Here is a 20,847-nt window from a genome sequence, read left to right on the forward strand (position 1 = left end):
TTGTCGTGCAAAGTGCTTGACAGGGCAAATATCCAGGTCACAGAAAAGCCACAGGGGGGGTAGCTGCCCCACAAATACTACAAAAGGCTTGCCAAAGTTAAGGAAATGACACCAATATATGTAGAAAATGAACATGATGCTGCTGACAGCACTCTGGTGGCTGTTGGGTATCTTAGCCCTGAAGAACCCCAGTCCTTCCCTGTTGAAATCAATTGGGAAATTGGTCTCTGGAAGCTGGCTGTCCTCCTCTGGGCCATGCCAGCAGGTAACCCTATTGAATGAAAACATCTGGAATTACAGACTTTCCTTTAAAAGCTTTAAAGCTGAATTCCTACTTTGTGTATATTGTGCATTTCCAAGTTTGTTTCTGCTTAAAGGTATTTTTTGCAAGCATTTCCTTCCCATCCTTTAACATGAATTTAAGTTAATCCTACTGTTGTAGTGTTGTCCCTGTGTGACTTGCATGGGTGATATACAGCATATTGTTAAACATGGGAAAAGATGTTACAGGTCCTAAACCATGTCCAAAACACGGTACAAATAAGAGTTTAAGAAGTAATTTATTCAGCTGATTACTACATGTGGCATTAAAAATGTCTAAAATTGCCATTGATGCTATGTTAGAACTGAGCCCTAATATGAAATGGAAGTGTAAAAAAGCCCCAGTCCTGCAGTGGTTCTAGTAAGGAGAACCAAAGCTGTTGGTGTGTGGCAGTCCCTGGAGCTGACTCACGTAAGTATAACAGTCAGCCCCGAGTTTGCCCTGAAGTTTTTGTTAGATCTGAGCTGTCTGTCTCATCTGACCCTCCTTGCTTAGTTGTGTAACCAGCATGCTTTTATTTGTTCCCCACACCAGCTTGTTCCATAAATGTGCACTGAAGTACAAGGTTTTTTTACAGTGATGACAAATTATCCAACACATCTGTTTCATATCTATTTCCTCTTCTGTGGGAGTAACCCATTAGTGCCTGGAATCTTGTTCCTCCAAAAAGATACCCAGGATATCTAAAACATCCCTGGGTAAAACCACAGTGAGGTTTCCTTTTCATTTTTACGACGAAGTGAAATGTGTACGTCCCAACTGAAAATGGCTCAGTCCAAAACCAAGCCGAAGCACCTCTAAATTTTGCTTCAATTGAAAAATAAATCCTGGAGCTCCTTGAAATTCTGAACCCTGGTGACTTCCTCTGAGCCAACAGTGTCCATTAAGTTGGTCCAGGGGAGCAATGGTGACTTGGAGACCTTCTCCTTTGTCGCTGGAATTGCAGCATTATTTGAATCTCACGGTTTATGAAAACATGTACTGGAAAAACAACTAAGTCAACAATAAATAAATAATTTACTGGCAGTGCTGGTTAATAGCAAAGATCTTGGGTTTATTCCTGGCCTTGCTAAACCACATGCCAGCTTTGCTGCTGTTTTCACCTTTGGCTTTCAGAAGTTCAGAGCTGACAGAGGGATTTCCAAATGTTGCTTATCGGTCATTTGCAAATAATTTGAAATTCGAGTTCTTAATGTGAGTGGAGAGTAACAGCATGGAAACATCTGAGCATACTTTGGGGTTTTCTCTCCCCATCTTTTTTGCATGCATACAGCTCTTGGTGATGTCGATGGTAAAATTAATTGAGCAAAAGGAGTAAGGGCAGACACCAGGGAATTTTGGGTCTGCTTTGGTAAGTCTCACAGCAAAAATACTCCCCCTCAACATCATATTCATGCCATGTACAAGCTTTCTTTGGTGTATGTATATTCTCAGCAAATGCATGTGATCGTCTGGGTATGGTCAGAACAACTAGAGTTGGATAATTGTGTCATGACTGATTTCATCACCCTTTTTTAACCTGATTCTGCATTCCTTGATTGAATATCCAGAATCCATATGAAAAGTACAGACCAGACCCCTCTGGCAGTAATCAACCCATCTTTTTGCAAAATATTTAAAGTGACACAATTTTTGTGTGGCCTGGATTGAGAACTGTGTGGGTCAGCCTGCTAGAGACATAACTTCAGGTGGATGCTGGCAGCTGGTTAAAGAGTTGCCATCAAAGAAAAATAGCTAAAACCTTTTCAATTGTTTCTTACAAGTGTGTTTTAAATAATACTTATTCATGGTGGGGGAAGCCCATATATTCAGCCTCTGTGTTTAACCAGCAAAAGAGCAGAATTGTGGCAGAGAGGATGAAACTTTCCCTGCATCCAGTAAATGTTGGCTTTTTTCCTCCCAAAAAATAGAATGATAAAAGCCTCCTCACCCTCTACCTTCATTGTGAATTACCACCAAAGTCCACCTTCTTCTTTTGGCTCTGTCTGAATGTTTGGACAGTATTGGCCACTGATGGAATGTACTAGATTTCCAAAAACTGTACTTTGCTGAAGTTTCTCCTTGCATGCCGATAATGCTGACCCCATGTTACTACAGCCACTGGTTCATGTTGTATCCACTCAGGCCCTCCCTTGATGGGTTGTGGATGCTACTGGGAAGGGCCTGAGAGCTCATATTCAATCAGAATGCAGAACTAAGAGGCACAAGTCACCTCCTCAGTGATCACATTGTTTTGTTTTCTCATTTTCGTGTTTCTCACTGGTTTTCCAAGAAACATGTCAGAACACTGTTACAACTGCATGTAATCACCCATTTTAATGCTTTCACCTTTTGCATTTCTTTTTTTTAAAGCTCAAGAGTCTGCTGACCTAATTTTCCTTATTGACGGATCAAACAACATCGGAGGTGTCAATTTTCCAGCCATACGCGATTTCCTTGTAAATTTGATTGAAAACCTCAGAGTTGGAGCTCAGCAGATACACATTGGGGTGGTGCAGTATAGTGATCAACCCAGAACCGAGTTCGCTTTGAACAGCTACTCCACAAAAGCGGATGTCCTGGATGCCGTGAAGGCACTCAGATTCCGCGGGGGCGAGGAAGCGAACATCGGTGCGGCACTGGAGTTTGTGGTGGAGAACCTCTTCACCCAGGCGGGAGGCAGCAGGATAGAGGAAGCGGTGCCTCAGATTTTAGTGCTGATAAGTGGTGGAGAGTCTAGTGATGATATCCGAGAGGGCTTGTTAGCGGTGAAGCAAGCTGGTATGTTTTCATTTACCATTGGGGTCCTGAATGCTGACAGTGTAGAGCTGCAGCAGATTGCTACTGATGGAAGCTTCGCCTATACTGCCCTGGATATCCGTAACCTTGATGCTCTTGAAGAATTATTACTGCCCAACATTGTTGGAGTGGCCCAAAGACTCATTTTGTTAGCGGCCCCAACCATTGTGACTGAAGGTATGTATGCCTTTCTAGACCCTTGCATTTCGGTGAATCGATGAATGATTGAACTTTTGCACACTTTACGAGCCTATTTAAAGCTTTAAGTATTTATTTTAATTTTTAACATTTTTTAAATTTTAAATTTTTTTTTCAATTAATCTCTCTGGTCTCATTATGGAGAAGTGATGTTTCTGTGCAGAAACTCATTGGCCCAGTAGGTTGTCTCTCAAAAACCATGAGGTCTTGTTGCAATAACTGGCATGACATGTGGGGTGTTTTAAAAGACAGGAGCAGAATTAAACAAACAAACAAAAAAAGAGTATAATAAAAAAACCCTCATATAATCCTTATTGGGATATCTAAGCACCCTGGGAGTAAACACTGCAGCACTGCCAGTTGTAAAAATATTTATGCCATGTAAGCTTACATTATATGTCAGTTGGAAGTGTCGTGACCATAAAATGTGGCTGAGGAAGGTAACAGGAATGCTAAATGGATCCCTATGTACCAGAGTTTAAATTATCTGCTTGCTAAAACAGTAAAATTCCACAACTCACTGAAACTCTGGGCTGCCCTTGGTAAAAGGGTGACATTCCTGTGTTGTTGAACTTAAAAACTGAACAGCCCTTAGCTCTTCTGAAGTGAAATCCCTACTTTTGATACATCAGCTGAGAAACTTTGCAGCTTTCCACAAGGCCATGGGAATGAAAAATGCAGGTGTGTTAGTATTCCACTTTGGTTACTTTGTCACCTGAAAGTCCCACTGACATTATTTCTGGACTAACATCAGCTCAGGCATGGTAGGATAATGAATATCTGGATTTATGGGGCAAATAGGGGATTTATGAAAGACACAATATGACGTATTGCAGAGGCCCCTGGAAGGGGCCAGCCTGGAGCTGCTGCTGCACTTAATTAACAGGATGCTTAATGCAAACAGCACTTTTGGGATCCTGTTGTCAGTCTGGAGTTCTGTACACCCTGTTCCTCATGGTGTATGTTGACATATAAAACTGCATTCCAGATGTCTTTGTTGATCCATGCCTAAACATGATTGCTATCCTGTGGCTCAAATCAAAGGGAGGAATTTGCCTTAAAGATCATTTTATGACCTTGCCTTGATTATTCCAGGAAAGAACATGAAGAATTTTTTCTTGTAGCACCCTACAAGGGCCATATTTAGCCAAATAATATGAAGTCATCATGTGTAGCTAAAATGTGTATGCTGGGATCCGTGCAACTCAGTGGAAAATCTGTCTTTCCTCTTGTCTGATTATTAACAGTTTGAATGGCAAGATTAAAATATTTTGGTACATTTTTTTTCATCTGCACTTTCATATTTCTTGCTTAAAGTGCCAACTCGTTTGTGGAAGGTGCTACGTCAGCCTGTACAGTTACATACAGACGCACGGGCTAAATGGGGAAGTGGATTCTTTTCAAAGGATCTTTAGGGAATTTTCTTCCCCTGGAAGCCATGGAAATCGATTTTGACTGGTTTGCTTGATTGACATCAACAACTTGGAAGGCTGCTGTGTAAAGCAGTTTGGGAGACGCTGCAGCCCAAAAGGGATGCCAAACCCTCTGTGGTGCCAAGTGCTCCTGTGAAATGCTGAAGTCATCTCGCTTCACTTTAGCTTGCCAGCTGTTCATCCTGGGCTGAAGGGGAGCTCCAAAGTGGCTTTCTCCTCCTTCACCCACTAGGGGAGCCTGGATGATGAAGTCAGCTGAGGTGCTTCACCAGACAGCTGACATGGCAAGGAGGATGGAACTGTGCAGGGCTGGGTTCGGCGCTGACACCCTCCAACATTCCCAACTTTGAGAGTCAAAGATATAATGCTTTGATCCCAAATCCTTTGTAGTTCTTGGGAGAATTGCCATCACCTTTAGAGGGCTTTGAATTAAACCCTATGAGATGTGCACAACCCAGCTTAAAGGCTTTTGCAATAATTGTGTCCATGCAAACTGTAACCGTGAGTTGTTTCTTCCTGTGTGTTTTGGGTTTGGTTCTTGCATTCCTCTGACAAAAAATACTGCAGGATTTGAGAGCTGCAAAAGGAATGAGAAGTGGAGGGAAATCTTCCTTCCCAGCCTTTCTCATCTTTCCAAAGCCCCTTTGATATTTTCCCCAAAAGTCAAAAGTTTCCAGGCTCTCCACTTTTGGGTTTCTAGCTGCTGACAAGCTAAGGATGTGCTTTGGACATTTCTCCTGGGTCATACAAAGCAGCAATGTCAGCCCTTGCTATCCATTTGGAAAGTTTCCTGTTTTCAGCCCTCTCCTCCTTGGAGTAACTGAGGAGGAAAAAAAGCCTGGCTGGAGGGACGAATGCTGGAAATCATGGCTCTGGGAACGGGTTCATTTACACAAACCCTCGCTGCTTTTTGCGTAGCTCTGTTCTGACAGCATGGGCAGCCAATTGCAGACCACTGTCAGCTCACTTGAGGTTGTGGCTTGAGGAAGGCACCACCACATTTGCTTTGTGCATGTCCTCATCAATTTGTGCCTGACAGCACCATGGCAGGCAATTTTAAACTTCCATTTTTATACGATTGGTCCTTAGTGGCACTATTTCTAGCACGACTCCATGAGAGGCGTTTGCAAATGTTCTGCAAGGCAAGCCGGTCTTTCAGGATCTTTTGGCAGAACTGAATCACAAATGTCACCCCCAGCTCCAAGTCACCCCTTGGGGCAGCCCAGTCTCATTGCACTCACCCATAGTGAGAAACCTGACGGCACCCAGCCTTTGGGAGCACCGCTACCCATGGCCAGCTGGTGTCTGGCCAAGGAGGACTGCAGCCAGAGTTTTGTTCTTTGTTGAAATCCAAAGTAAACAGCCTCCACGCAGAGGAGCCCTGATGGGATGGGGGCTGCTCTTCTCCATCCAGGCAGGGCAAGGCAGCGTTTGCTACCGCTTGCCCTGGGGAATGTGAGATCCCCACGGAAGCAGGCTGTGCACTGGGTGTGGCAGTAAGCCTGGGAGGTGATGGACCTGCCTCCTTGAATCCTGAACCCATCTCCGGAGCTCTTAGGTGGGTGGGTGATTTAAGGATACCCCAAGTCCAACGTAACACAATGATTCATAGTGCTCCAGCATAACTTGGAAGCAGCACAAAGTTTCCTTTCTCACGTCAATGGCATGAAATCAGGGAGGTGATGATGTGAGAGGATTTCTCTAAAAGATGGTATTAAGGTTAGGCATCATGATAATCATGTATAATGCTGTTATCACAATCATATTGGTCTTGTTAATATCTACCTTTTTAAAAAAATTATTTGCTGTATTAAATATCATGATGCTGGAACCATCATGCTTTGGTTCAAACGCCACAAAACAGAGTTTTTTTCCTCCCTGACTATCTTTATTCAAACTTAGCCAGGGCACTGGAAAGCTAATTGTGTCCTTTCCATGTCCTGCACTATCATCAATAATAAAGTTTCAGAAGTTACAAGCCAGGGAACCTGTTTGTTAAAGACATGGCCACCAGAACATAATCCAGCTCATCCATGACTGGGCCAGCTGTGCCAAGAAAAACCATAACTTGTTTTTGTTAGATAAGGAATAAGATTTAGGATGCAAAGACCCAAAATCCAGGTATGTTGAGTAGGTAGAGACTGCTCTTTCCTCGTGTCATTGCTCTCAGGAGCCTAGTACTTCTCATACCAAACCACCACCATTCAGGTGGTTACTCTGCAGATGGAAGGAGCATCACCCCATTATTTTATCTCATGTGCCCTCAGTGCCAAGATTTCTCCTTACTGCCTTTCATTCTTGCTTTGACATGTACATGTATTTTAATATCCAAGTATGTAAAAAAATCACAGTTTTTGAAACCCTGCAACTCTTTGGTGTTTTAGAAAGGGGAAACAGTTAGATTTACTATTAGTCCTCTGCTAGAGCCTTAAATAATAATTCTGTTTGGAAAGCAAGACGTTTTTAAAAGCGTTTAAAGTAACAGTACTCCAAGCAAACAAGAAGTCCTGAACATTGCTGAGCAATTGACACAGAATTGATGCAGAGTGTTTTGAAGGCTAACATGATGTTCATGTGTTACTTGCAGTTATTGAAGTGAACAAGAAGGATATAGTCTTCCTGATAGATGGCTCAACTGCTTTGGGGGCCGCCCCCTTTAATGCAATTCGTGATTTCGTTGCCAAAATTGTCCAAAGGCTGGAGGTTGGACCTGACCTGATCCAAGTGGCGGTGGCACAGTACGCAGACACTGTGAAGCCAGAGTTTTATTTTAACACCCACCAGACCAGGAAGGATGTGATGGCCAATGTGAGGAAGATGAAGCTCATGGGTGGCACGACACTCAACACTGGCTCAGCACTGGACTTTGTGAGGGACAACTTCTTTACCAGTGCTGCCGGGTGCAGGATGGAGGAAGGTGTGCTCCCCATGCTGGTGCTCATCACTGGGGGTAAGTCCAGGGATGATGTTGGCCAAGCTGCAGCAGAGATGAAGAGGAACAGGATAGTGACCCTTGCCGTTGGGTCAAGAAACGCTGACCTGGCAGAGCTTCAAGAAATTGCTCATGAACGAGATTTTGTGTTCAACCCAAACGACTTCCGCCTTCAGTTCATGCAAGCCATTCTTCCTGAAGTGCTGTCGCCTATCCGGACACTCTCTGGAGGACTGATTGTCCCAGAGCCACCCTCAGGTAATTAAAGGCCTTTTTCTAATTAAGGAAGTGTGGTTTATAAGTTTGCCAATTATTATTCTATGACATGTAAAGATAATGGGGAAAACCATACCAAATGCATGTTCCAGCAATGTGAGTGCATGAACAGGTCAGTGAACTTGGTAGTGTGCTTGTTGTTACAGATTTATGGTTCCTTCCTGGAGATTTTTGTCCCATTCTGATTTTGTCACAAATGTTTAAAGGGCTGGATGTTGAAGATATGCTTTACTAGTTAGGTACCCAAATTGTTCAGTGGAGGGTTTTGCTCTTCTTAGGGTGTGTGTAGCCTATGAATGGGACACCTGTGATTGTTGAAGTCTCTTCCTCAGTCTGGGAATCATCCATAGTGGGTGTTTGCTCAGGAGAGTAGAGGTTTCTTTGGCTTATAAAGAACATAAGCCAGTTTGTTTGTGGAGATGTTCAGAGCTGACATTGTTGGATGGAAACTCACCCTTTAACAACATACTTCGTTTTCTTATGATTTGCTCAGCTCAAGCCCTAAGAGGCATGCAAGGATATTTCAGTATTTTCATTTAATCTGTTTGGAAGATTATCCAAAGCTCTACAAAGCTAGTGGACTCTTTTTAGTTGTCCTTGCCATTGACATAAGTAGACTTTGGAAAAAACCAACTGATAGGGTCATGGCTTTTGAGGAAGTTCTCCCTGCATTTCAAGTAATGTTCTAGGTGCATAGAAATTTTATACCAAATTTCTCAGGATTTCTTCACAATAGAAATGCTTGAGATGAAATCCATGTTGCACTAGATCATATTTGAACCTTGTATTTCTGTCTCATGGAATATGAACATTAGAAAACCAGGATTTCTTCCAGCTCCCAGTAAGATCAATAGTGAGGCTCCCACTGGCTTAAGTAGCTGTTGAATTGTGTCCATGTTTTTCCTAGTTTCTCACGTAATTTACAATTATAAACCACAGTGGAAAAGAAACAGAATGTTTGGAAAGAATCCTGAAAGAATTAAAGCATGTTTCTGATTTACATGAAAAGAAGACATTTTGAAATCAGTTTGCCAATACTTGTCCTTAATGAAAATAAATATCACAGGACTTATCATTTAATAAACTGTGTTTCAGAGTGTGTTTCCAGCTATTACAGTTTTGCATGGCTATACACCAAAGCTGATGTGCATATTTTTCAATGTAAATTAAAAATGTTCCTGTGTTTTCTCGTTCTTTAAAGATCATTCATGCAGCTTCTCTATTTTTCCAGTCCTTCTTTTGTGCTCACAGCTATTCACACACACAATAAGTAAGGGATCATATCCTGCCCCTGTAAATTATTATTGATAGCAACAAAACTGATTTTGACACTGGGCAGTTGCATTTTAACTGGCTATTGTCTCACCCTGGGCTTTCAGTGGCACTTTTCTGGGAAAAATTTAAAATACAGAAAGCCAAGACAATCTGTAAAATTTGAGAGCAATCCTTGTATTCCGAAGAACCCTTTATTTCCTTTTCGTTCTGAACAGCTCAGTATTTATGTATTTTATATACAGGACAGCAAGCTTACAGGGACAAGGCAAGCTAGAAAATGGATTAATCTAGCCAGAAATTATTTAAACAGAAATATAATGGGCAGAATTAGCAATGGGCATAAATAAATCCTTGAATAACTCATTTGGAGGAAGGCATCTAGGGGGATGTCTTGGATAACATTAGTTCTCTGAGATTCTGTTTAAAAGCTTGGCATTTTGGTGTGTGATCTGGACATATTCAGAGCAAAAAAAGAGCAGAGGGTGATCGCTCTGTGGTGTCTTGGGGTGTAGACCTATGTCCTGGAGCTGAGATGCTTAGAGATAGCCCAGGAAGGATTTAACCTTAAAAAAGGAACTAAGAGCTGCCAAAAGTGGGAAATTTCTCCCCCTTTGACAGCCCGCAAAATGGATGTCTATAACAAAAGACAGTAAAGTACAGAGCTCAAGAAGGCAGGTATCCTCAGGTAGCTGTTGAGCCTGACATTTAAAAGAGCTGCTAATCCTTTCCTGCCCAATTCAGTCATTTCCAGCAAGGTCCTTGTTACTTCTGTGCTGATCACAGTGCTCCTCTCTCTCTCTCCCCCACTAACATGATTCACATGTGTGTACAGCATATGCTGCATGCACACATGATAAAAAAAGTTTCTATTTTTTGTTTTCTGTGATGTCTCATGTTGTTTTCTGTGCTCTACTGCAGTTCAAGTAACCAAAAGGGATATCATCTTTCTTTTGGATGGATCACTCAACGTCGGAAATGCCAACTTCCCCTTTGTGCGGGACTTTGTTGCCACCCTAGTTAACTACCTTGATGTCGGCAGTGACAAAATGCGAGTTGGCTTAGTGCAATTTAGCGACACTCCCAAAACCGAGTTCTCCCTGTACTCCTACCAAACCAAATCTGACATAATCCAGCGCTTGGGGCAGCTGAGGCCCAAGGGGGGGTCGGTGCTGAACACTGGCTCCGCACTGAACTTTGTGCTCTCAAATCACTTCACGGAGGCCGGTGGGAGCAGAATAAATGAACAAGTGCCCCAGGTGCTAGTCCTGGTGACGGCAGGGAGCTCTGCCGATCCCTTCCTCCAAGTTTCCAATGAATTAGCTCGGGCCGGAGTGCTGACCTTTGCTGTCGGCGTTAGGAATGCGGATAAGGCAGAACTTGAAAAGATTGCCTTTAATCCAAGAATGGTGTATTTTATGGATGATTTCAGTGCTCTGGCAGCTTTACCGCAGGAGTTAAATAAGCCTATAACAACATATGTTAGTGGAGGTGTGGAAGAGGTTCCACTCGCCCCAACAGGTAATACCTACCTTCCTGCATGCTGACTGCATGAAGTTAATCTTGTTTAAGTAAATTTCTTGTTTCCACTGTATGCCTTGACACGTGTCCAAGCCCTGAGTCATCTAAGTGGTTATGGCTGTGCTTAACTTGATGATCTTTAAGGTCACTTCCAAGCAAAACCATTCTATGATTCTATGAATACATGGCTTGACACTGGCAGCTCTGAATTTTGTTCAAGTCATTGCTACCACACCTTAAAAGCACAGTTTTAAGTCTTTTGGTAGGTCAGGACCAAAGGAGGACCTGAGTGAGTCTGTGCCGACCAGTCACTGACTCTGGTGTTCCCTTGCTGTTCCCATAATAGGGCCACAACCTGTAACTGCATCTTGTGCAGTAAATCAGGCAATGGGAGTATAAGATGTTGACCACAAGAAGTGATGTGGAAAGATTAAAGTCATGCCAAAGAGCACACAGGAACAGAGGTCTAGCCAGGAACAAGGTGGTCAAATCCATCCCCAGAACCACTTGGTCAAAGTGATGTCATCAGGCCATCACAGAGGCTGGATTTGACTCCAGAAATTCAAAGTTGTCCTCTAATATTAAACCCAAGGGCTTTTGGCAAGTTTAACAATTTTTAAACAGGTATTTTCTCATTAATTCCATTATTGTGGCCATATGCCCAGGAAGACATAGGAACAACTGGGATGAGTTAGTATGGAAAGGAGACGATTTAAGATTATTATGAAGGTACAAGAGGCTTGGGTTTGCCTTGGGTATTCAATGAGATCAAAAGAGCATCAAATTGAAACAGGTGAAAGGCTTTATGGATTTAGATGCTCTTTGTGATGCAAGTGGGAGAAGATCCAGGAAATGCTTCGTGTACATGTGCATGAACTGTTTATTTGTTGTCTACTGAGCCTTTAAATAGGAAAGAAACCCCAACCAACCCTCCACTGCTGCTTTACTTCATGTCTGTATTGTCAACATGTTGCTAGAGCTAAAATATGACTGAACCAGCCAATTCACGATGTGATCTGGTGTGATACAATACGTGATATTTTCGTCTGGTGCCCAAATTTATTGAGTCTTAGGATAGACATGTCCTTGCTTCCCCTTCTTCCTCAGATGCTGTAGAGTTCTGAAGACTTTGAATACTTTGGTAAATGAGAATATTGAAGGATTGAAACCCAGCTAACTTGCAGACAATTTTCTAGGATGACATAGGAGAAGAAAAATGCTTTACTTTCTTTTTTCCTCCCCTCTTTTCATTTGTGAATTTATTCTAGAAAGCAAGAAAGATGTTTTATTCCTGATTGATGGCTCAGCCAACCTCTTGGGCAGCTTTCCTGCCGTCCGGGATTTTGTACACAAAGTCATTTCTGACCTGAACGTGGGTTCCGATGCCACACGAGTCGCTGTAGCTCAGTTCAGTGACACCATCCAAGTTGAATTTGACTTTAACGAATACTCATCCAAGCAAGATATGCTTGTCAAAGTGAAAAGGATGAAGATTAAAACTGGGAAGCAACTGAACATTGGAGCTGCACTTGATGAGGCTATAAGAAGGCTGTTTGTGAAGGAAGCTGGAAGCAGGATCGAAGAAGGGGTTCCTCAGTTTTTAGTCCTCCTTGTTGCTGGGAGATCAACTGACGATGTGGAGGAGCCATCAGATGTTCTGAAGCATGCTGGAGTTGTAACCTTTGGTATCAAAGCCAGAAATGCTGACCCCGCAGAGCTGGAAAGGATTGTTTACGCCCCGCAATTCCTTCTGAACGTTGAATCACTCCAACGGATTTCAGAGCTTCAGCCACACATAGTCAACCTGTTGAGAACAGTCCAGCTTCAGCCAGCAGGTACAGGGAGTCCCAGGGTTTCCAGAGGCTGAAAGACATGACTTACATGCCCCACTCAATTGGTAACTGGAGCATCTGGGTCTGATGATGTTTAAAGCGATTGTGTAGAAACTGCTGTTGTACTTGGAGTTTCCTCTGCTCACACTCTGATCCGGCTAAGCTTTAAGTGACAAACCAAATTTTTATGATAAATGAGGAAAATGCCTTTGTTCAGCAGTAAGAGCTGCAGCTGGTGCTGTTTCCAGTGTGTAAAATATGGGACAAACCTGAAATAACAGGACATTGTTGCCCCAGAGGTGTTGCATTAATTGATGTGCAATGCTGGGCAAGGGCTAAAAGAAGCAAATACTGGCTTGTCTCAATTCCTCTTTCCATCTTCCCTCTTCTGGAGGAGTGGATTCCAGCACACTGGATTCACTCTTGCTCTGTTATCTCTTCCAGGATATGATGGCAGTTTCTACATGTTCTACATACACACCAATAAATTAGATGCTCTTGACTCAGTTACCATTCAAGCTCAGTAGATGAGATGGATTAATTGAAGAATAATTTTTAAAAGGTCTTTAAAAGAATAACATGACCACAGGAACAAATTTACAGCACAGTACTGGAAATTATGCATGTCCAGATGTGTGATTTCCTGAGGCAGCCCTAATTGGAGCATTGGCTCATCTCCCAAAAGGTGGAAACAAGGAAAAGTAACATCCATCTCTTCTCTCCATAAAGGGACAGATGGACTTAGAACCATAGAAACATGAAATAGGGCTGGAAGGAATCTTAGGGTGCTATCTGCTACACACCCTTGTCCCCAGCAGGATCTTTTTGCCCAGAACTGGATGACATTGATCTAATCTGTTCTGGAAACCCTTTTGGGGGAGACATCCCAGATTCCATAGCCAATCTGTGCAGTTGCTTTTATCAGACAACACCTTCCCTTCATGTCACTCTTCTGTCTCCCTAGTCATAGTTGAAGTTGAAGTCTTCTGCATCTCCTTCAAACTGAGCAGGACACAGATGTCAGCTTGCTCCCAAATTTTCATCTTTTATGTACTTTAGATAGATATCTAAAATATTGTAGATTTTTCTGCAGCCCTTTAGTCTACTTTAGGCTTGACATGTAGGTCTTGTCTCAATCCTTGTGTCACCAGCTGTGTACCCAGCTCATTCAATCCTTCCTTGTAGGTCTTGTAGGTTTTCTTCTACCTTTTCACCCTTGCCTCCCCAGCATCAGCCTGCTCCAAATGACCAGAGCATCACAACGACATCCCCAGTCATCTGTTACCCTATCTTTCCATGCAAATTCATGACTCTTGCCACATTTGTGCAGCTTCTGTCTCAACCAAGACTTGTGCAAGCAGTGCTCTTGAATTCCATCCTCCCTTTTAAAACCATTTCTGTCTCGTCCAGACCATTTGGAATTCCTTTGATCACCCAGGACTATTAATAATTGTGCTATTTGCTCAGGGACAGCAGCATGCACCCAGTTTCTCTAGTATTCTTGACTAAAAGACATCCATTCTATAGGAGCAACCATATTTTTTTCTTCTTTGTCTGCTACACAGGGATTTTTAATAGGACTTTTCCATTGTTCCTGAACTATAGAGTAAGTATATGAAACTGGGATACACCAGGCAATGTCTGCTCCCTCTTCCCACCTATATCAATATTCCTTTCCTATGCATTAACCCACCAGGTTTCCAATAATCCTCTTAAGAAATAATTTTGATCTGAAGTCTGCATTAAGAATTCAACTGCCCTCTTTATATGGCTAAGCGTTCGTAAGTAGATAATTAATATTTTCTTCAGAGGGGCAGATCATGCTCTTGCTTTTCCCACTCGACCTTGCTTTAAAGAAGCCACAGTAGTGTTTGGGATGTCATCCAGCAGTTGCTGTGTTTGAGAGGCAGTGATGTTTTCTGCTTGGCCCAGCCAAAGCTTTGCAATTCTGTTGGTCAATAGCATAACAGGTCAAAGTTCTCTGATCTTTGACACTTCATGTTCTTGATTTTGAGATTTGTTTGTTTGTTTCTTTGTGGTTTTTGTCTGACTTTTTTTGGAGAAGAATAGTTTGGTCACAATTAGCATGTTTTTTTTCTTCCTGAAGATAGTAAAGAAAAAAAACAACGACCAGTATCTAGCATTTTAGAAGAGCATTTCAGCGTTTTTAGCGGGATGTCCTCTCCAGCAATTTCCTAATTTCTTTTTAGGAGTATTTATTTCTAAGTTCAGTAATGCACCAGAAAAGCTTTTCTCTCCCTCTCTTCACCACCTCCCTGTGAGCACTCCCTGTATGCCATTTCATCCAGAAACTCATTGTTTCTTGGGAACAAAAGATCCCAGGCTCCTGTTGCATACTGCAAAGCCACATACCACCTTCCCATGCCCCATGGGAGCTGTTGGCTTCTCCCATCCTCAGGTAGCAGATGGCGCCCAGAAGTCCCTTGGCACCCTATTTCTTATGGGTCTATGATTCTATGACTCAGTGGGGGCACTGCACTCCAGTTTCCACCAGCTTCCACCCATCTGCCCCCTCACAAGGGATTGCATCCAGTGGCAAAGGAACCGAACCACCTTTCTTGACACCTCGCCTTCCCCTCCCTGAGCTTTGTTCTCCTTCAGTTCAAGTTCAATGTATAAGGAGAATATTAACCACTGCCAAAGAGAATCTCACTTTCCCTCCCCCCCTTCCCTTACTTGTCTCAAACAATAGTTGAGAAAGGTGAGAAGAAGGATGTGGTGTTTCTGATCGATGGCTCGGATGGTGTCAGAAGAGGTTTCCCTCTCCTGAAGACGTTTGTCCAAAGAGTTGTCGAGAGCCTGGACATTGGCCGCGACAAGGTGCGTGTGGCTGTCGCACAGTACAGCAACACCATACAGCCCGAGTTCTTGTTGGACACCCACGAGGACAAAGCAGATCTCGTCAGTGCCATCCAGCAGCTGAAGCTCATGGGAGGGTCTCCTCTGAACACGGGGGCAGCCCTCGACTATCTCATCAAGAACGTGTTCACGGTGTCAAGCGGCAGCAGGATAGCGGAGGGCGTCCCACAGTTCCTGATCCTGCTGACTGCTGACCGGTCCCAGGATGATGTCAGGAGGCCCTCAGTGGTCCTGAAAACGAGTGGCACAGTACCCTTTGGCATTGGGATCGGAAACGCTGACCTCACAGAGCTGCAGACCATTTCCTTCCTCCCAGATTTTGCTATCTCTGTGCCTGACTTCAGCCAGCTGGACTCGGTGCAGCAGGTCGTCTCCAACAGAGTCATCCGGCTGACCAAGCAAGAGATAGAATCACTTGCCCCTGACCTGGTTTTTACATCACCCAGCCCAGGTGAGAAGATGTTTGTGTCTGCACTGAGAGCCAGTGGCAAAATATGATGTTTAGTAACATCATGGCTGCAACACAAACTGAGAAAAGCAAAGATGGTCATGGCTAAGACTCCAAGCTTGTCGTGGTCCCCCTGTTGGTGCACTCAGGGTTGGCAGGAGCTGTGCAATTAAACTGAGCCACCTTTAAGCCCAGTCCCTTGAGGTGGTCCATCCTGTATGCCCACATGGAAGACGCACAAAGTGAATGGCTGTTGCCTTAATCTTATTTTAAGTGGATGGATTTTAAGTCCATGCTGTTCCTTCTGGAATGGAAATTGTGTCATTTAGATGCTACAGGGACACCTTCACACTACTATAAATCAAGGTCAGCTTTTTGCTAAATAAGACATGCTGATTTTTCCTACTTTTGCCTCCCTCATTCACTGAGGAAAGGAAAATTGGAAGCGGGCATCAGGAGAAGGATCAGATCTTACATTTCTGGTCCCCCTTGGAATGAAATCCAGCCAGCATATGCCTGGGATGAAGAGTATCCAGCCCATATCAGTTCCTTAGAAATTCACTGTCCTACTCTGTTCATTCCCTTCTAAGTTGGACCGCTTTCCTCCATCTCCATTTATCAGTGTGATATTCTGCGATAATTCAGGCTCTGAATTACCTGAATTACCACTGCAGAAAACACTTCATTAGGAATTAAAAAAATCATCTTTGGAAAGGCAGAAGCTGAGAGAGTAATAGGATAGAATCTTTCCTAGAGGACAAAGCCAAAGAAAGAGGGGTGGTTCTGAATGTAAAGCAACCTGCCCTGAGTAAGGACTACCACCAAGCTACATTTTCTCAGGTGGAGATCTCACAAGGAATTACTGTTCCAGGTGTCCCGTTGGTCCCTCTTGCTTCCTTTGCTCTAGAATTTGCTGTTCTTGCATCCCCTGGGATATACCTAGGAGACTGGTTGTGTCTCTGGGTTGAACCCAGAGCTTCCTGCTGGGGCTCCCAGGAGTTATCCCAGGCAGGGAGACAAGGAGTACCATCCCCATGGCCAGAGGCATGGGTCAGTGGTGTAGATGATGAGCTTAGCTGCTCTCCATAAGCAATTCCTGGTGCTTCTTCTGACCAATGCCTTCTCTCCTGCAGCGGGTGTGAAGAGGGATGTCGTGTTCCTGGTTGATGGCTCCCGCTATGCTGCCCAGGAGTTCTACCTCGTCCGCGACCTCATCGGGAGGATCGTGAACAACCTGGACGTGGGCATCGACACCACCAGGATTTCAGTGGTCCAGTTCAGCGATCATCCCCACGTGGAGTTCCTGCTCAACACCCACTCCACCAAGGATGAGGTGCAGAACGCCGTGAGGCAGCTGCGGTCCAAAGGTGGCCAGCAGGTGAACGTGGGGGAGGCCCTGGAGTTTGTGGCCAAGACCATCTTCACCCGGCCCTCCGGGAGCCGCATAGAGGAGGGCGTCCCACAGTTCTTGATCATCCTCTCCTCCCGCAAGTCTGATGATGACTTTGAGTATCCATCCCTCCAAGTCAAGCAAGTGGGGGTGGCACCTATGATGATAGCAAAGAACGTGGATACTGAAGAGATGATACAGATTTCCCTTAGTCCTGAATACATATTTCAAGTCTCCAGCTTCCAGGAACTACCCAGCCTTGAGCAGAAGCTGCTGACTCCAATTGAAACCCTGACTGTGGACCAAATCAGGCGGCTGCTGGGAGATGTGCAACCCCCCATAGGTAAGGCACTGGCTCTCTCTGGGCTGCTACTCAAACAAATGTTGCCCAAAAGACCTTCTCTTTAAGTCAAGATTTTCCTTAGTTAAAAACAAAGTCGTAGCACATATACAATTTTAGAAGGCAAGCTTTAGACAGATGGCAATTCTACCCAAGTACTTAAATACATTATAACCTATGATTTTCAAGTCAAGTACCTAAACATGGCACCTCTTTGGGTCAATTTCAATTCAAATACACAATGTATACAATTGCCTAGTCCTACTTAGCAGCCCTCTAGGAAACAAGCATACATCTGGGGCAAAATAAAGCTGGAAATATTGACAAATCCAGCGAAGAGTATTGATGAATGAAACTCTGAGTAATGCATGCTTCAAACACTAGGCAGATACCCATTCCCACTTGCACACAAGCCCTGTTAGAGCAGTTCCCTGAAGAACCATGTCTAAAGTTGGCCAAAATATGCCACATGGTTCTACCTCATATGACAGCAGATCACACAGAAATCCTCCAGCAAAGCTTAAGCAAAGGCTTGGCACGCCAATAATTTCCTCTCTTCTCGCTTCCCCGCAGATGTTTCTGGAGATGAAAAGGACATAGTGTTCCTCATTGACAGCTCTGACAGCGTTCGGGCAGATGGGCTTGCTCATATTCGAGATTTCATCAGCAGAATTGTCCAGCAGCTTGAAGTGGGGCCGAACAAAGTGCGGATTGGGGTGGTGCAGTTCAGCAATGGTGTCTTCCCCGAGTTCTACTTGAAGACCCACAAGTCCAAAAATGCCGTCCTGGAAGCCATCCGCCGCTTGAGGCTTAGAGGTGGGTCCCCCCTAAATGCTGGCAAAGCCCTGGACTTCGTGGTGAAGAACTACTTCATCAAGTCTGCGGGGAGCAGGATAGAAGATGGAGTGCCCCAGCACCTGGTCGTCATCCTTGGAGACCGGTCCCAGGATGACGTGGACAGACCTGCCAGAGTGATCACTTCCACAAACATCAAACCTCTGGGTGTCGGAGCCAGGAATGTGGACAGGGACCAGCTGCAGGTCATTACCAATGATCCTGGGCGCGTGCTTGTGGTACAGGACTTCACGGGACTCTCAACCTTAGAAAAGAGGGTGCAGAACATTCTTGATGAGCTCCCGATACCTACAACAGACTCACCTGGACCATTCCCACCTGGTAAGCCTGCTGTTCATTCTGGAGACTTTTCTGAACAGAGTATAGATGGTATATGTATAAAGTGAAAATGATGCTGTAATAACACCTTTTGATTCCCAAACCTTTAGTTGCATTGATTAAAAAAACTCTTTGAAGATGTTGAGTTAGGAAAGAATATAATAAAATCTGAAAGGAGATGAGGGTGCCTATCAGAAGTAATGCTGTATGAAGTGTTATACAAAAATTTTCTTGTATGGATGTAAAATCCAGCCAAGAATCAATGAAATTAAAATATTAGAAAGGAGAGAGAAATTTAATTTGCAAAGTGCTACTTCACAAAGCTCTGAGCAGCTTAAATGTTATAGATGCTGCAAACAATTACTAACAACTGTATTTTCTTTGCAATCTTTTCAGGAACTAAAAAGCAAGCTGACATTGTGTTTTTGCTGGATGGCTCCATCAATCTGGGGAGAGATAACTTCCAAGAAGTTCTCCAGTTTGTCTACTCTGTGGTGGATGCCATTTACAGGGATGGTGACTCTATCCAGGTAGGACTGGCCCAGTACAACTCGGATGTCACTGATGAGTTTTTCCTCAAGGACCACTCCACCAAAGCTCAGATTTTAGATGCTATCAACAAAGTTATCTACAAAGGCGGGCGAGTGGCGAACACCGGCGCGGCCATCAAGCACATCCAGGAAAGACATTTTGTGAAGGAGGCTGGCAGCAGGATTGACCAGAGGGTGCCCCAGATCGCCTTCATCGTCACGGGTGGGAAGTCTACGGATGATGGGCCAAGGGCCTCCTTGGAAATCACGCAGAAAGGCGTCAAGGTGTTCGCAGTCGGTGTGAAGAACATTGACCTGAAGGAAGTCAGCCTGCTGGCCAGTGAGAATGCCATGAGTTTCAGGGCATCCACAGCCCAGGAGCTGTCAGAGCTGAATGAGCAGGTCCTGGTCACGCTGGAAGCTGCCATGGAGGAGAGATTGTGCCCAGCACCAACAGATGTGACAAGAGGTAAGGACAATCCCTTTACGATGTTCTCAGGTCATTCTCATGGGTAGCTTTTTAATGTTCAGTGTGTTTTGATGGACTTGTCTGTCCTACTGTTGTGCTTTGCCTATGGCCTGAGGTGCAGGATGGGCTCATTTTTCCTCCAGGAGTCTGATGGAGGCTGCAAACTTTTGGTACAAGAGTTGCCTGTCTATAGACTTCAGCCTGTGAATGACTGGAGTAACATCACCACAGAGGCGCCATTGCGGTGGAACTCATTTCCCATGTGACAGCTAGGCACTAAATCATTGGCCTCTGACCACCACATTTAGCCTTTGGACTAAATCCCACTTTGGACTTTCTCACAGGGACATGGTACCAGTATTACCTTGACAGACCAACTTGTTTCTTGCCAAAATGAAAAGTGATGGCCCTTGTTTCCCCTCCCTGTGTCTATTACAATATAATTGAAATTTTTTGTCCGTTCAGGCATGCATGGAATCACAGAATTCTAGTATAGTTTGAGTAGGAGGGCACTCCAAATACCATCTCATTCCAGCTTCCCTGCCGTGAAACATCTCCCACTATCCCAGATTGCTTCAAGCCCCGTCCAACCTGACCTTGAACACTTCCGGGCATGGGGCAGCCACAGCTTCTCTGGGCCACCTCTGCTAGGGCCTCACCATCCTCTCAGGGAAGGATTTCTTCCCAGTACCACATCTGTCCCTGCCCTCTGGCAGTGGGAAGCCATTCCTCCTGCTGTCACTCCAGGATCTTGTCCAAAGACTATGTCCCAGCTCTCTTGTAGCCCCTTTAGACCATGGAGGGGAAAACCAGAATTTCCCTTGCCAGATTATCCAGGATGCCCACATGATCTCATGACAGGTATATAAGGAAAAAAAAAATTCATGAGTGGTTGTAGTTTACAGTAAAATTGCCTTAAGAAGGAATCCCATGGCTACTTCAGAAGCCAAGCAGGGGAATTGTGGTGAGTAAGTGAGCTGGTATTGCTGTCGGACCAGACTCTCAGCAGCTGCTTTTACTTACTACATTACAGCCAGTCCTACTCCCAGCACG

At 44.2% G+C, this 20,847-nt stretch overlaps 1 protein-coding gene across 12 annotated transcripts in view; it reads left to right on the top strand.

Annotated features, from left to right (window-relative positions):
* COL6A3 (collagen type VI alpha 3 chain) overlaps window positions 1-20,847 on the top strand; it is a 58,058-nt gene that overhangs the window by 11,889 nt on the left and 25,322 nt on the right. For 7 of the 12 annotated variants that reach the window (XM_072931905.1, XM_072931906.1, XM_072931907.1 and 4 more), the window contains 8 exons: window positions 2,675-3,277; window positions 7,319-7,921; window positions 10,133-10,732; window positions 12,001-12,567; window positions 15,278-15,895; window positions 17,026-17,625; window positions 18,196-18,798; window positions 19,192-19,794. In XM_072931905.1, the coding sequence (XP_072788006.1) occupies window positions 2,675-3,277; window positions 7,319-7,921; window positions 10,133-10,732; window positions 12,001-12,567; window positions 15,278-15,895; window positions 17,026-17,625; window positions 18,196-18,798; window positions 19,192-19,794 (4,797 nt within the window). The remainder of the gene's footprint in view (window positions 1-2,674; window positions 3,278-7,318; window positions 7,922-10,132; window positions 10,733-12,000; window positions 12,568-15,277; window positions 15,896-17,025; window positions 17,626-18,195; window positions 18,799-19,191; window positions 19,795-20,847) is intronic. The other 5 variants (XM_030277061.4, XM_030277064.4, XM_072931910.1 and 2 more) reach the window with 4 other exon arrangements.

Source organism: Taeniopygia guttata, chromosome 7 (assembly GCF_048771995.1).
Source record: "Taeniopygia guttata chromosome 7, bTaeGut7.mat, whole genome shotgun sequence".
NCBI lineage: Eukaryota > Metazoa > Chordata > Aves > Passeriformes > Estrildidae > Taeniopygia > Taeniopygia guttata.